Source organism: Strix aluco, chromosome 14 (assembly GCF_031877795.1).
Source record: "Strix aluco isolate bStrAlu1 chromosome 14, bStrAlu1.hap1, whole genome shotgun sequence".
Lineage (NCBI taxonomy): Eukaryota > Metazoa > Chordata > Aves > Strigiformes > Strigidae > Strix > Strix aluco.
In genome coordinates this window covers 8,618,437-8,632,323 of record NC_133944.1, presented here as the reverse complement: position 1 = coordinate 8,632,323, position 13,887 = coordinate 8,618,437, and the positions used below count along the sequence as shown (strand labels likewise).

Here is a 13,887-nt window from a genome sequence, read left to right as displayed (position 1 = left end):
CAGCAGCAGCTTTTACTTGCCTCTCTGATGTAACTGTCTCTCCTTATTCTCTGCCTCCTTCTTCTAGAAACAGTTTAAATGGGCCAGATACACTCCCTGTTCCCCAGACTTTCAGTCTAAGGTCTGTAAAAGCCTTGCAAGATTATAAATTATCATTTTTAATCTGGCACGTAGACAAATGACAATGAGTCCAATAGAATAGAATAGTTTTTTCAATACTATATGTTTAGCAGGAATGTGAACACTTAATGAGAGCATTTTCTGTTGCAGGTAATTCAGATTGTCAGTGCCGTTGACAAAGATGATCCTAAAAATGGGCATTATTTCTTGTACAGTCTTCTTCCTGAAATGGTCAACAATCCAAATTTCACCATCAAGAAAAATGAAGGTAAATATAAAACATAATGTGTATGTGAACAACTTAGTTTTGAATTGCTTTGTTGGCTTCCAGTTACTTTACCAGTTTCTCCCTTGGGCAATTACAATGTAGCTAATCTGTTTAATGGTACCTTCATATATCTTTTAAGCTATTTCCAATATCTTTACAGTAGATAAGAAGTAAGTAAAATGAATACTGAATTTAGATCCAGAAGACAGCTCACTGGCTTAAATAAAATGAAATGAAAGGATGGATTTACTGCCTGTTATATTTCTATTAATTTGAAATTCCAGAGATATGCTGTAAAATGAAAATCTGAAACTATGTTGATAAATAAATGTTGATCCTATATTGACTGGATATAAGTGGGAGCATAAAATTAAGTATACTAAATCCCCCAAAGGAAACAGCTTTTAAGGCTGTTTGTCGTGTGTATAAACGTTCCTAAGTATTTCAGTTAGGCACTTTTACTAGAAAGAGAAATCTGCTAGATCAGCAAAGCCCAGAAGGGCATTTTGTATCACTGTGCTTTAGAGCACTTCTGGAAGGGCATAATGTCATTTTGTAGTACTATAGAAGTGGAATTTCATGCGTGATGGAAAAAAAGACCCATTTAATGTTGTTGAGCAATAAATTTACACCGATCCTTTTCTTTGGCACACAGATATATTTGAAGGTCATGTGAGAAAGAGCTAGGAATAATCACAAGAATGCTATAAATAGTGCTTTATGTATTAGCACTTAGTTGAATATTCAGCAAAATTTTTCCATCTTGGAAAAATTTTTCCAGCTTTTTTTTTTTTTTAATAAAACACTACCCTGTCAGGAATTTTAGTCAAAGTCAGTCTCTTATTTCTCTTATTTGAAATTATAATGAAGGAAATCCCTATTTAGTCCATTACTAATAGAAAGATGTATGTGCATGAGTGTAAAAGTAATACATGAAATGTCAAATAAAGAGAAAATGCTGTTTTCATTTTCTATTCTAGCTGTTCCAACCAAGAAGAATGATGGCACCATTTTGTTAAATGATACTATAAAAAACTAAATTCTTAAATATGCTTAAATATATCTTGAATTTTTCTTTTCATTAGATATGTTTTTCTCTTATAGCATTCACAAAGCGTGTCTCTACTTATATTTGTACTTCCATGTAGGAAATAAGTCTCTGTATGTTTTCTGCACTTACAGGAGAAGATAAACCAAACCTCTTCAAAATGCATTTGATAATCATTGGTAGTATAACATGAATTAAGCATCCTAAATGTGAGGTGGTTTGCTTTGTACAGCATGACAAAGTAAAAAAGGTCTTAGCATTTCTCTTCATGTTTAAATACTTAGCTCACATCACTAATTAGCCTTGTCTTTCCAATCTGTTACACATTTAAGACCCACTCTTACTCCTAGTCACAGCCAATGGCAAAATGGCTCCTGATCTGAGGGGGAGTGAGAAACCTTTCTATATAACATGGTTTAGAAAAATAAGTCCAGTTTTGTTACAACAGTGCCACTCAGTTTTACACAGTTTTTAATGCATTTGAATCAGTTAAATGAGTAAATGCTCTTAAAATAACGAACTGAAATATCTTGAAATTAAAAATCCACTTTCAGAGGCTTTTCTGATTTAATCTTTCAGTATCCAAGAGTAAAATTCCAACTATGTATACCATCCTTTTCTATCAAGATTGCTCAGCCAGGGATGCAGTCCATGGTTGATGCTAGAACATGATCTCCCACAGGAAGCAAATATTCCTATCAAAGCCAAAATCAGGGTATAATTTGGTTGAGATGAGGTTTCATGTCATTTAAACATCATAAATATTTAGTAAGTCTTTATTTAGTTATGCCACTTAAACAATGAACTTGACCATGACACTGTCTTGCATATATCTGCTAGATAGGCATGAGTGATTACTCTTGTTGAAAAAACTCCAGTATTCCTAAAAAAACTGAACTCACAAGTCAAATTTCTCCATAGTTGTATTAATGAGTGTCTGGGCTGTCCAAAGGCCAGTTTGGTTTATTAGAAGCAATGTAAGAAAATGCCTATAACAAGCCATATTCTCATTTCTGGAGAATTGTGTTTCTTAGGATAAGATCAGTGCACAACCCACTTAGTCTTGGAACAGAAAAACATTTCCTCATTCTGGTGAGCAAAATCCTTGTCATCTTTGTGACTGTGACCTCAGCCTCAACTTCCTCCCATATTCTTGGCCCTGCTAAATTCTTCAAGACAGCAGAGACTGCCTTGATCAGTGCTGAAGAAGAAATGTCATCTTCTTGTGGATGCTATAAATGGATTGCATTTTCTCAGGAAACCTAATATAGAAACCAAATCTTAATTTTCTAGAATTAGTAATTTTTTTTATTTAAATGATTTTTCATACCTTGCCTTTCTCCAAAATTCTCTCAAGGGCAGAGATAAACAAAAATACCCCTCCTCAAGAGCTTTTGTGAAATGATATTACGCTTTTGGATTCTTCTTTTGTGCTTTAGGTAACATTGTAGCATTTGGCAATTACTTCTCTACCTCATGAAGTAACGACATTATCTGATCTGGTGGCACTTGTATGCAAACAATGCAATTTGGCATCTGCCATGGGAAGAAAGCTGTGATGTTCTGTTTCTGTCCCTCATACTAAAGAATATATAAGATGCATGTATTTTGGAATTTTCTCTTGCTATATGGAACATAAGCATAACCATTAATTAATTTAGTTTGTCACCTATAGGCTATTGTTTAAACTTTCCAGATTGCCCGAAGGCAAGTTCACATGATACTTCAGTAATTAACTGTGCTGCCCAAACGTACTACAAATATTATGATGGGCTACCTTGTTATTGACAAATATGTTTAGCTGTGTGACACAACAGTGTATCTTCATCAGAAAGCACAACCTTCTCCTACTTCTCCTAAGATTATATTACGTATTATAGAAATTATCCTGTGATCATAGCAGAATCTGTTCCTTGAAATTATATACCAGTATCCTTTATTTGTTTGGTCCCTTAACTTTGCACATTTACAATCTGTTCTGTAGACAGGATGCACAAAACTGTAGAGGCTGTAGTGCCTTTCTGATGTAAGTGATATAAAAATTTGGATTTAAATGTCATCATACGTCTCACTGAATGTCTGTAGATCATCTCTTAGAAATCTTTATTTCTTATATCTTCTGTTCTTTTCCCAGCTCAAATGTCTTGTTATGAAGTAGTTTTTTCGTAGGCTTTGTACTTTGGCTAAATGGGCAGCTACTGATAATCTGAAGCAAAGTAATCCTGCTCTCTGAAACTGTAATACAAGGAACACTGATATAGATGGCCAGATGCATAAAGCTTTATCCCTTCACAAGAGAAATAATAAAATTATGTAATAAAAATATGAGAATTTAATGCAAGATTAAATTCATGTAATGTTTTCTATATTAGTCCTGGTGACTAAATCTGTGACTCCATGATGTAACAAATCCTTGACTGCATAAACTCATATAGACTGACTCTCTGGTTACTTACATTTCACACGTCTCTGTGCTGGGTTTCTGCATAGGAGCAGAAATGGGAAAAATGAAAATAAATGTTTCATGTAGTGTTTCTGACAAGCTTCAAACCAGAAAAACCTAAAACTTCAGCTGAAAATGTGATGTTTAAACAGCTGTTAATACACCCTAGCAATGTGTTGTAGATTCCTTAGCTGAACAGAATTAACCCTTCCAAAAAGCTATAGAATCACAATAAATGACAAAAAACGGACAGGCATTTAGATAACTGATAAGGATTCTGTATTGTCCTGCCATCAGTAAATTGAAATGAGACCTCTGGAAATGGAATTAGCATTTGTTGACAGTCTTTTTTTCAGGTGAGTGATCTTCACAAAGCGTTACCGAAAATCTAATGCCAGTACATGGATCATCTCCTGCATCCCAAACAATACACTCACAGCAATACCTGTTTTCAGCATTGAATTCCTAATATTCTTATGGTTTCCTTAGGTTGTTCAAATGAGAACAGAATTTTGTGATAAAAGCATTTTCACAGATGTAAACATTTTGATATGCTGCCAATGTAATTTTTACTTTCAGAAACTAGAAAATACATCTTTGCCATAAAGAGACTTCAAAAGATGTTTCCATTGCTATTCCATTTTTCTTATGCCAAATTCTGTTTCCTAATGGAATAAATCCCAAATCAAATGTTCTACAGTGCCTTTGGATGCAGTGACTCTTCTGACAGAAAAAAAATGGTGCATCTCTGCTGTGTAAATGTAATATTACATACCTCTTACTAGGGCTTATGTAGTAGAAGCAATCACAGGGTTGCTTGGAACATGGGCAGGCCTTATCTTTGGGTTAAGAGAACCATCTTAATGGCATGCATTCATATTCCTCCAGAAGTCCAATAACCTTACAAGTAATCAGCCTCCCCTCTCTCCAGAGTATTCAATGTCCATCTACTGATTTGAGCTCTGAATTTGGGCCAAACTGATTTTAGTGAGTGCATAGTAAAGAGGGTTTTTTTCTTTTTAAATTGAAGCATTATATATACTTCAGTGATGAACTGTTCTGTTGGTTCTCTATAATGAACTTAATATTTATTCTCAGCCATGCTTAGTCTATTATACTTATGATACCTATAATAGCTCCAAGAATGTTCATGTTTAAATGTCCATTTCTTTTGTTCTTTCCATCTAGCAAGTTTATATCTGTCACTTATGTCCTCATTGTGCTTCTTTGAAAGTACAGGCAATGTGTCATGTATTTAAAAGGAAATAGCCTGGTATAATCACTTCAATCACTAACTGGCTTGCATGCTTTTGTACACTATTGCACATCTTATTTTAAAATATTTGCTATTTCTCATCACCTCTTTACCATTAAGAAAAAAATATTCCTAAACTACTTAGAAATAGCTGAAGACAATTACATGCAAACTCTTTTTTAGATATCCCAAATGATAAAACCAAATGATTACCACTACTTCATTTCTGAAAGTACTTGTGTGTCACTGTGGTGTTTTAATGTAATAAAACCTAGATTTTTTCCACATCTTTTTCCCGAAAATATTTTTAGCATCTGTCAAATGCATACCTAGAGGGCGAGTCTTTTGTTCCCACAAGACTAACTCTCATGTGTTAAAATGAGTTTCTTTCCCTGAATCAGTTTCTCTTGGCATTTCTCGGTAAGTCTGTCTGCCATTGTCTCAGCTGCCAGCTAAATCTCCTTCTGTGTTTTTGATTGACTTTTCTTTCCAAATGCATACTTCAGAGAGCTAAGCAGTGGCACTGCTATTTCACTGCCCTCCCTCCACTTTGCCCAATTTCAAAGTTAACCCACTGACCTCAGGTACAAATTGCCTTAGCCAGGACATCATTAAACCCATCATTTCTTGATGGATGTACAATGAACATCTAGAATAACAGCACCCATATGGTCCCTTGGATATGAGCAGTAAATCCTCATACATTTTTGCAGTTTCATGCAATTTTTCAAGAGCCTTGGAAACTTTGTGGCCCAGCTGCCATCTAATACCAGAGGGTGTTTCACAATTGGCAATTCTTGAGGGAAAGCACATGCTTATATATTTCTCATGTGTTTAATTATCATCCCCATTTCTTTTATGTATCAATAATTAGACTTTCAAAGTACAACTCTAAAACATACCAAATCACATCCTTGTTGCTGGTTTTCTCAAAAAGTAAAATTAAGTGATGTGATCAGGGATGTGTCTTGCATTCTATAAGTAAATATTTTTCTACCATGTCTATCAATATTAGTGGTATGGAATAACATTTAGAGGACTGCGTCTAAAATTGTAAAAAAAATATGCTGCATAATCTAGGAAATAGCATTGATCAGCATCTCTCTTAGTAGGCATAGTTTTGTCACCAGAAATCACACGGAATACTTGCCTAGCAAGGTGCATTCAGTGTGAAAGTAGTAGAGTTAAAAAGAAATTATTTCAATGTATTAAAAAGCAACAAACACAAACTAACTTATAATCTGGCACTTCTGTGCCAGAATCTGCCATCCACAAGCACACATCATGTTTCTCCAGGAGTGTTCATAGTGTGAAAAAACGTATTACAAATATTATACTATCAATCTTTTTCTCAGCACGGCATTAAAACTGCAGCTATTTAAATAGCAAAGTTCAACATTTTTATAAACTGAGGGTAGCAGAACAACCTCAGATCATTGATTTTTTTTCTGACTGACATAGTTAATAATGAAATTGTTCATATAAAATATTTCCTTTTTAGTGTAGTTGAAAGATTTTGTTCAATAAGTTCTTTTTGCTTGTTATAAATTGTAAATTATAGAAGTTAAAACAAAAAAGCATAAAGAAGATGTTGATATTTTGCTGAGTAGGTCTAAGTTTTATCAAAACAAATCATGTGATGCTATCACATTCTACTTATGATCTACAAGTTATACTACACTGATGGGTCCGAGTTCCATTCTAAGAGTGACATCTCAAGTGTGTCTTGGTCTGTGTGCTGGAAAGCATGTAAGAATTATGATCTGGCTTGTGTGGTGTTAAGAGAACACTATGCTGCCTCCCTCACTATTGGGGCAGGCAGGGATATCATGGCCTGAAAAAGGAAAGGACAGATTCTATCTTCCATTCGATTAATATGCAAAAAATGGTATTCAGCCAGTGCAAATACTTTTCCTTGGAGCAAGTGGTTGTGCATTAGGTGGTAAGTGTCAAGTCCCTGAAATTATTTGTTTTTATAACAGAGGAAATGCAGTTCCTTAGTTATTATACTCAGGTTCCTTCATCCTTAGGCCTGATTGAATTGACCTGATTAAAACTGCCTTGGATCAGAAGCTATGTTAGATCATTCTTTGTAGGAAAAGTAATCAATTTTGTAATTTACATATCTGACAGAATTCAACGATGTAATGTCATCCTGTGAAGTAAAGACTGTGTCTAAAGACTCAAAAAGATGAGCACTTTCTGCTAGTGATAAAGTGATAAGCAACATGAGGTGGAAATCAGTACTACAGATCTTTAGATTATTCTCAAATTCTAGGAGACTGGTAGAATTTCAAGTTAATGATAATATTACCAAGGGACCCCAACACATTCCAGTAATGCTCAGAAGTTCTGTCTTACCAGGCACTGAATGCATTTCCATTTCCATTGTGTTATTTCACATTGCAGTTGAAGTAATATATTCAACTTCTTTCTACTATACCATTTTGTGATCCTAGCAAGGTTACACTTTTCCATGGTACAGTAATGTTAGTCCCATCTAGTCTGAGAATGTCAGTGAAATATTCTCAGTATATATCTTTCATACCTGATAGCTTTCTGCTTCCTTTCCCCCTTCTTTCTTTACTATCATCACTATTGGCTATGTTCTGTTATTCCCTGATGTTCTGTTTTTCCTTGATGTTGAATATCAATTGAGTGCAATTTTAAACAACTTCACCGGCATAGAAGGATGTGATGTTATTTTTTGAAGTGAAGATTACATTAATGTAGATGGGAAGCCAGCGTTTTTCCACTCCAATCCTTTGTGTGCCACTTCCTTCACTGACACCTGCTTCTGCTGTCTTTCCCATCTTTCTTCTTGCATGCAGATCACTGTTCTTTCTGGACCCCCTTCTAATTAGAACCACAGAACAAGTGAAGACTAAGTGCAGTTCCTCTGCAAACATGCCTTTTAGCCCTGTCTGGATGATTTACACCTTCTTACAATGGTTATGTGCTTTTCACCACTTCAGTAGGCTAAAGAGATGAATCCTTCTTGGTGCACATAGCTGCTCTAGCTGAAACTGAATGTCAGAAAAATAGAATCAACTCTTCAAAGGCTAACTCAGCTACCAAGCTCCTCCATACTTTGACCATTCTGTCTATTCTGTCCATCTGAAACCTTACTCACTCCTCTCCTGTATTCAGGATGCAGGGCTCCAGACAGATTCCCTCTCTCCTCCGCCCTAATCCAGATGTGATCCATCAAGTCTTCATTCGACTGGACAGGCCAACCTGATGAATGAACCAGCAAGGAGGGGGCCATCTGGTAAGCTGATTGTCCTCTTTTAGGCATCTTTAGGCTCTTCTTCAGCTCTGCTGTGTTCCCCAGCACGTCTGTACTTTTTATAGTTTTGTAGCTGGCAGAGTGTTTCTCTGGGAGCACTTCTGTTCCAAATGCTGTTTAACCTTTCAGTCCTGTTTTAGTTAGCTTTGTAATGACAACTTCTTTCCAAGCCTCACAAATACAAACTTTCAGACAAATGCAGAAGAGTTGTATATACGCATTGGAAAATAAGACTAATTTTCACAGCATCACATCCCTGTGGAGAGCCCCTTTTTTTTTGTCATATGAATCAATCACAATTACATAGCTATTTCAGGACATTTATGTAAACATGACCCAGCTCAAAACAACATAAAATGTGAGTGATGAAATACAGGATAATACTGTATATATGCAGCATGCCATTATGCATACATGACCAAAGAGACTTTTACTTCACTCATTCTTAATTTATTATTTGTGGTGCTAGCAACATAATGTTGCCAAGGCATCAATTATGTTTCATTTTATAAATCAAACTAATTAAGAACCAGATGCAATCTGAGTGAAAAAGATCTGAGGTCAGTGTTGTGCACCATATGTACGACAGTGCTTATTCATGATGAGGAGATGGATTGGACAGCTGTGAGTTTTCCTGCTGTAGTGGTTTCATCATGCTATAACTTTAAAAAACTACGTAAGGGATAAAAGGTTATGAAAACAAAACAAAAATAATTTGGTTAGCAAATTAGCACAAAAATAAATCTATTTTAGTAATAATATGGAACATGGATGAAAGAAATAACAGAGATAAGAACAAATTGAATCTTTAGTGTGACAATTTCAGTCACATAATGGGGAAAGTAAACATTAAATCAGGGTCTCAAAAGTGAACTCCTTAGAAGACAGAAAGACGTTCTTAACTGAGTACAAAACTTCTCAACTAAGTGCTATCGGGACAACAGTATGATCCACAGTGCCACCTCTCTGGAATTTGTCTTCCAGAGAAATATTGCTCCAGTAGCCCTTTAATTTTCAAAGGTTCCCTAAGTGTTCTAAGAACATAACTCCTTGAAAGCTAACAGCACCCATTATAATTATATTCTAAGGCTTTAAAACTATTTCATAGTAATATTTATAACTAAGTGAATATAAAATATTTGAAAATATGTTGTTAAGAGATGTCTGCCAAAGTAACACTTCTGGTTTCATGAGTGGATCTAATTCCTCCAAGTTTTCTTCAAGAAACAATTCTGTAGTTCATGGACAATGTTTTATTTCTTGTAAATGGGTTTAATTCACAGAGTAGGAGGAATGATGTACTAGAGCTGAAGGTTCTGGTAGGGCCTCTACCCCTTCACCACCTCAATATTACCTGACAGAGACATATTGCATCTTAAGAAGTTCCCCTCTGTTTTAATCTTATTGTTAGGTTTTGTCTTGGTTTGGATATTTGGATTTTCTCTCTAAGTACCTAATCTGTAATTATGGCACAAGACCATTTTTTTTTTTTTTTTTTTACCTTGTAAATTTATTGGTTGCTCCCGTTATGGAATGTTTCTGATTTATTAGTTGCTCTAATCGTACTTTTCTTTTGTCGATTAATGAGAAACTAGATAGGAGTCCCATTTTAAAGTTTCGGTTGTAGTAAAGACTAAAAGAACCCCAACACTCTTCTACTGGAGGAATAATCTAAACAGGCTAAAATGTAAACAATATAAGCAGGAATCATCACGTATTAGCTGTTAAATTTTCCTTTGATTGGTAAAAATCTCCTTTTTTCATAACAGATATAAAGTATACAGACTATTCGCACATGGTTCCTACATTAAAATAGAACATATTAATTTTTCACACTTAGCCTCAAGGCCTGTCTGATAAACTATTGCACAACTAACATTATAATGTGAATTAAAAAGACAAAGACCATGTTCCAATTTGCATCTTGTTTTGAATCAATTACACAAGTGGTGTACAGGGAGGAAGTAATTATTATTGGAATCACAGTTATTCTTCCTACAAGGTGACCATAACACCAATTATTACGTGAACTCTGTGTCTATACATTCTCCTGAACCTGTCTGGTGTGGTCACCTTTGTTCCATATGCTTTCTTTTCCTCCTTACTTCTTTTAAGAAGGTAACTATTCAAGAATGGGCTGTATTTCTCTGGCAAGAGCAAACATAGCAGTGACAAACTGAAGGAAATCTGAAATTTTTAATCATTTTGACAAGAACTTCTTACATCAAGCTTTAAAGAATAAGGGAAACAAGGCTTTTATTCTGTTGGTTGGGAGTTTTTTGTACCACTTACAATATTTTCCCATCAACTTCTGATTTTGTAATTTGTATGGGTGGCCTTGTTGTAAAATGAGTCATTTTGTTGGTCTTCATTTAATTCTGTCTAATTAGGATGGATTCTATTTGGCAAGCATCCAGTAATTAGTCATATATTTATGTAATTATTAGTATTTAATATTTATATAATAAATATGCCTAGAAGGCAATCCATTCAGAGGCCAGAAAAGAGGTAGAGTACATGGTTTTACTGAATGAAAAGTTCATACATACTGAGCCAAATGCAGAAATAAATTGCATGCATAAGTTGACCTGTCCAGTCTGGGGAGAGAGTTTGCATATCCTAAAATGACAGGATTGCATACTTGGTAATCAGCGCTGATTATAGAGGGAGTGAAGATGAGCCCCTGTTTGAAGTGAGATAATAAGCCAGCTTGTTAGAAAGAGATAAATAGAAGAACTTCAAGAAGAGGACCAGATGTCTGCTTGATGGTGTTGAAGAGGTAGAGCTAGTGTGGTCCTTCGAAGGTAACAGGGACAGATGCATAGTTAGATTACAGTGAATCAGCTAAGCAGGGGTAGCTGTCTCCCATATTAAGATAGCAAACTCAGATCACCCCAGCTTGGCCTAAACTAACTGTGGGCTCAAGTAAGTGAACTTCACTTTTGCTATAGACTAAGGGCTATGTACATTCTTGAGCAGTAACTGTAACGCTATAGTAATTTTTTTTCATATATCTAATTCTATAATAAGAGACAAGTCAGGAACAGTCTTATCTGTGGAGTTTTGGAGTTAGGTATTGCAGTCATAAACCTTAAAAGGAGCATCAATAATAATCACTGAAAGTTGATGAAAGTACTCTGCTGTATTCTATAGAATGTTGGACTATCTTGAATATGAACACTGACTTTTTTCCTTCTCTTTAGTTTTTAGAACATAATAAAAACACATAGGCTTTTGGAGTTTATTTGGTTTTGTTAGGAAACTTTCATTCAATCTAACCTAAAATTAAAGCTAAACTCTAGATTACAGGAAATATTAAGAAATAAGATTAAAATGTTTCATGTGGCTTTTTTGAGCTTGTCACTCCCTAACCTTGCTTAACTCTGTCACGTCACTTTCTGTAACATTCTAATCCATTATATACGACCCTTCTGTAAATTATACAGTGTTCACCCCAATAAAAATTAAGCCCTTGTGAGCTAAGAGCCCTTTACAGAAGTGATATTTTTTTTGGTTAAGGAGCTGTTCTGGAGTTCAGAATAGTTTCATCTAGCTTGGTTACAGGTTTCCTGTATGATTTTGGTCAAGTCATTTAATCACTGTGCCTGTCACTGTGCCATGCATACACTGCAGATATTCTTTTAAAACATTCCTCTGATACTCACATATGACTTTAATGGCACATATTAGCAGCTCTCTATATGGAATGGTAAAGACCGAGATTTTCAGGAGTGCATTACGGTGTCTCTTTGGGTTCTTCTGAAACTCCCAGTTAGAAAACATGTAGAAGTTATTCTGCAGCTCAGGAAAGGAAATGGTGGGGCCCAGTCTAATGACAGCTGTAGTTAAAGTATTGTTGTATCTTTGATACAAACTGGAATACTAAATATAGAAGAAGGTAGTTTAGAGTCAATTCCACACCATATGTCTTCTTCTATATCATCTTCATTATCTCATAACATTACAACTTCTGTCTTTGTATTACTATTTCCTATTTTTAAATGAGAAAAATAATTTTTTATAAAAAATCAACTTTCTCTTATTTTGTGCTTGTCTTCTGCTAACATGCAAGACCAAAAGATGCATTTGCTAAAAACTTTATAATAGAGTGGTAATGCAGTCTATCTAGAAGAACCATTTGCTTCAAAACTTTGTATAAAGAACTAGATTTTTCTAGACTAAAATTGTTTTTTCTTAGTATTTTTTCTTTTCTTTTTCTCAGTTAGGAAACATGTATCTTTCTCAAAATATCTGTTGTTTTTTTCCTGCTCTCCTTTTCTGATTTTCTTTCGTGATCATGGAGGGGGTTTTGGCATATTAAAGTATTCTCCATTACTAGTAGAATTGCCTAGGCTCTTGTAATACTTTCACTTGATCCAGCTTCATATTTTTATTGCAATTTCTGCCTATACGCTTCATTTGTACCTTGTCAGACTCTTCATCATGAATTAGATGACAACAGGGAACAATTTCACTGTGATATGCAAGTTGTTCTCTTAGCATAGAGATGCATTATATATTTGTACCTTATAACTTCTCAGCTTGATACGGAGAGAATGAATGAATAAGATGTCTTCTATTTTGTCGCACACATATTTCAATTGTGACTAACAAATGTTTTACTGTTTGCAGAATCTCCGTCCTTGGAGATATTCAGAAGCTGCCTGGACATGGTCCTGGGCTCTAGGTAGCTGTGCTTGAGCAGGGGGTTAGCCCAAATGACCTCCAGAGGTCCCTTCCAACCTCAACGATTCTGTGATTCTATGATTCTATGAAAATTCTAGAACATCTTATAAACTGATGTTATAGTTTGTAGATATTTCCCAATATAAGCATTGACTTTGTAATACCTCTACAGTGGTGAGGCAGAATTCAAATGTTGACATCTTTCCCTGGCTCCTTCTTCTTCCTAAGAAATGTTGCATGTTGTGTCACGCAACATATATAGCAAAGTTAGGGTCTTGCAGCATGTTCCAGTCTTGAAATTTAAATGCATATGCACATGTGTTCCTGTAGACTAGCTTTGATTCTCAGTAATCTGACTGTGTATGCTAGTTTGGAACTTCTGGCTGTGCCACGCTTTCTCTATGTAATGTTTTCATGGTATGCAGAAATGTTCCCAAGAGTGTCTGGAACATTTCATTTGAAAACTTTATGCAACTATTACTCCACTCTACAGATAGATAATTGTTTTTTTCACTTGCTGAAGTTCCTTCTCTGGATGCATTTTGCTGTTCCCTGCATTTCAAATGACCATTAGTCTTCACCATAGGAAACACGTCCTCCTTGAGAGGTGTGCATATAATAAGACATTATGTGTATACTTTGGGTGTAAGACAGAGGTATAAATTACTGCCATTAATGGCCTGATGATAACAAATTGTTATTGTTATATGTAATCTGCATATGAGAATGTCTTCAAAAAGTCATTATCATACTGCCTGTGTGCCCAGGGGCAATCTTA

At 35.2% G+C, this 13,887-nt stretch overlaps 1 protein-coding gene across 5 annotated transcripts in view; it reads left to right on the top strand.

Annotated features, from left to right (window-relative positions):
- CDH8 (cadherin 8) overlaps positions 1 to 13,887 on the top strand; it is a 244,333-nt gene that overhangs the window by 216,646 nt on the left and 13,800 nt on the right. For 3 of the 5 annotated variants that reach the window (XM_074839548.1, XM_074839549.1, XM_074839547.1), the window contains one exon: positions 271 to 388. In XM_074839548.1, coding sequence (XP_074695649.1) covers positions 271 to 388 — 118 coding nt within the window. Of the gene's footprint in view, positions 1 to 270; positions 389 to 8,284; positions 8,406 to 13,887 lie in introns of those variants that run through there. The other 2 variants (XR_012625090.1, XM_074839550.1) reach the window with 2 other exon arrangements.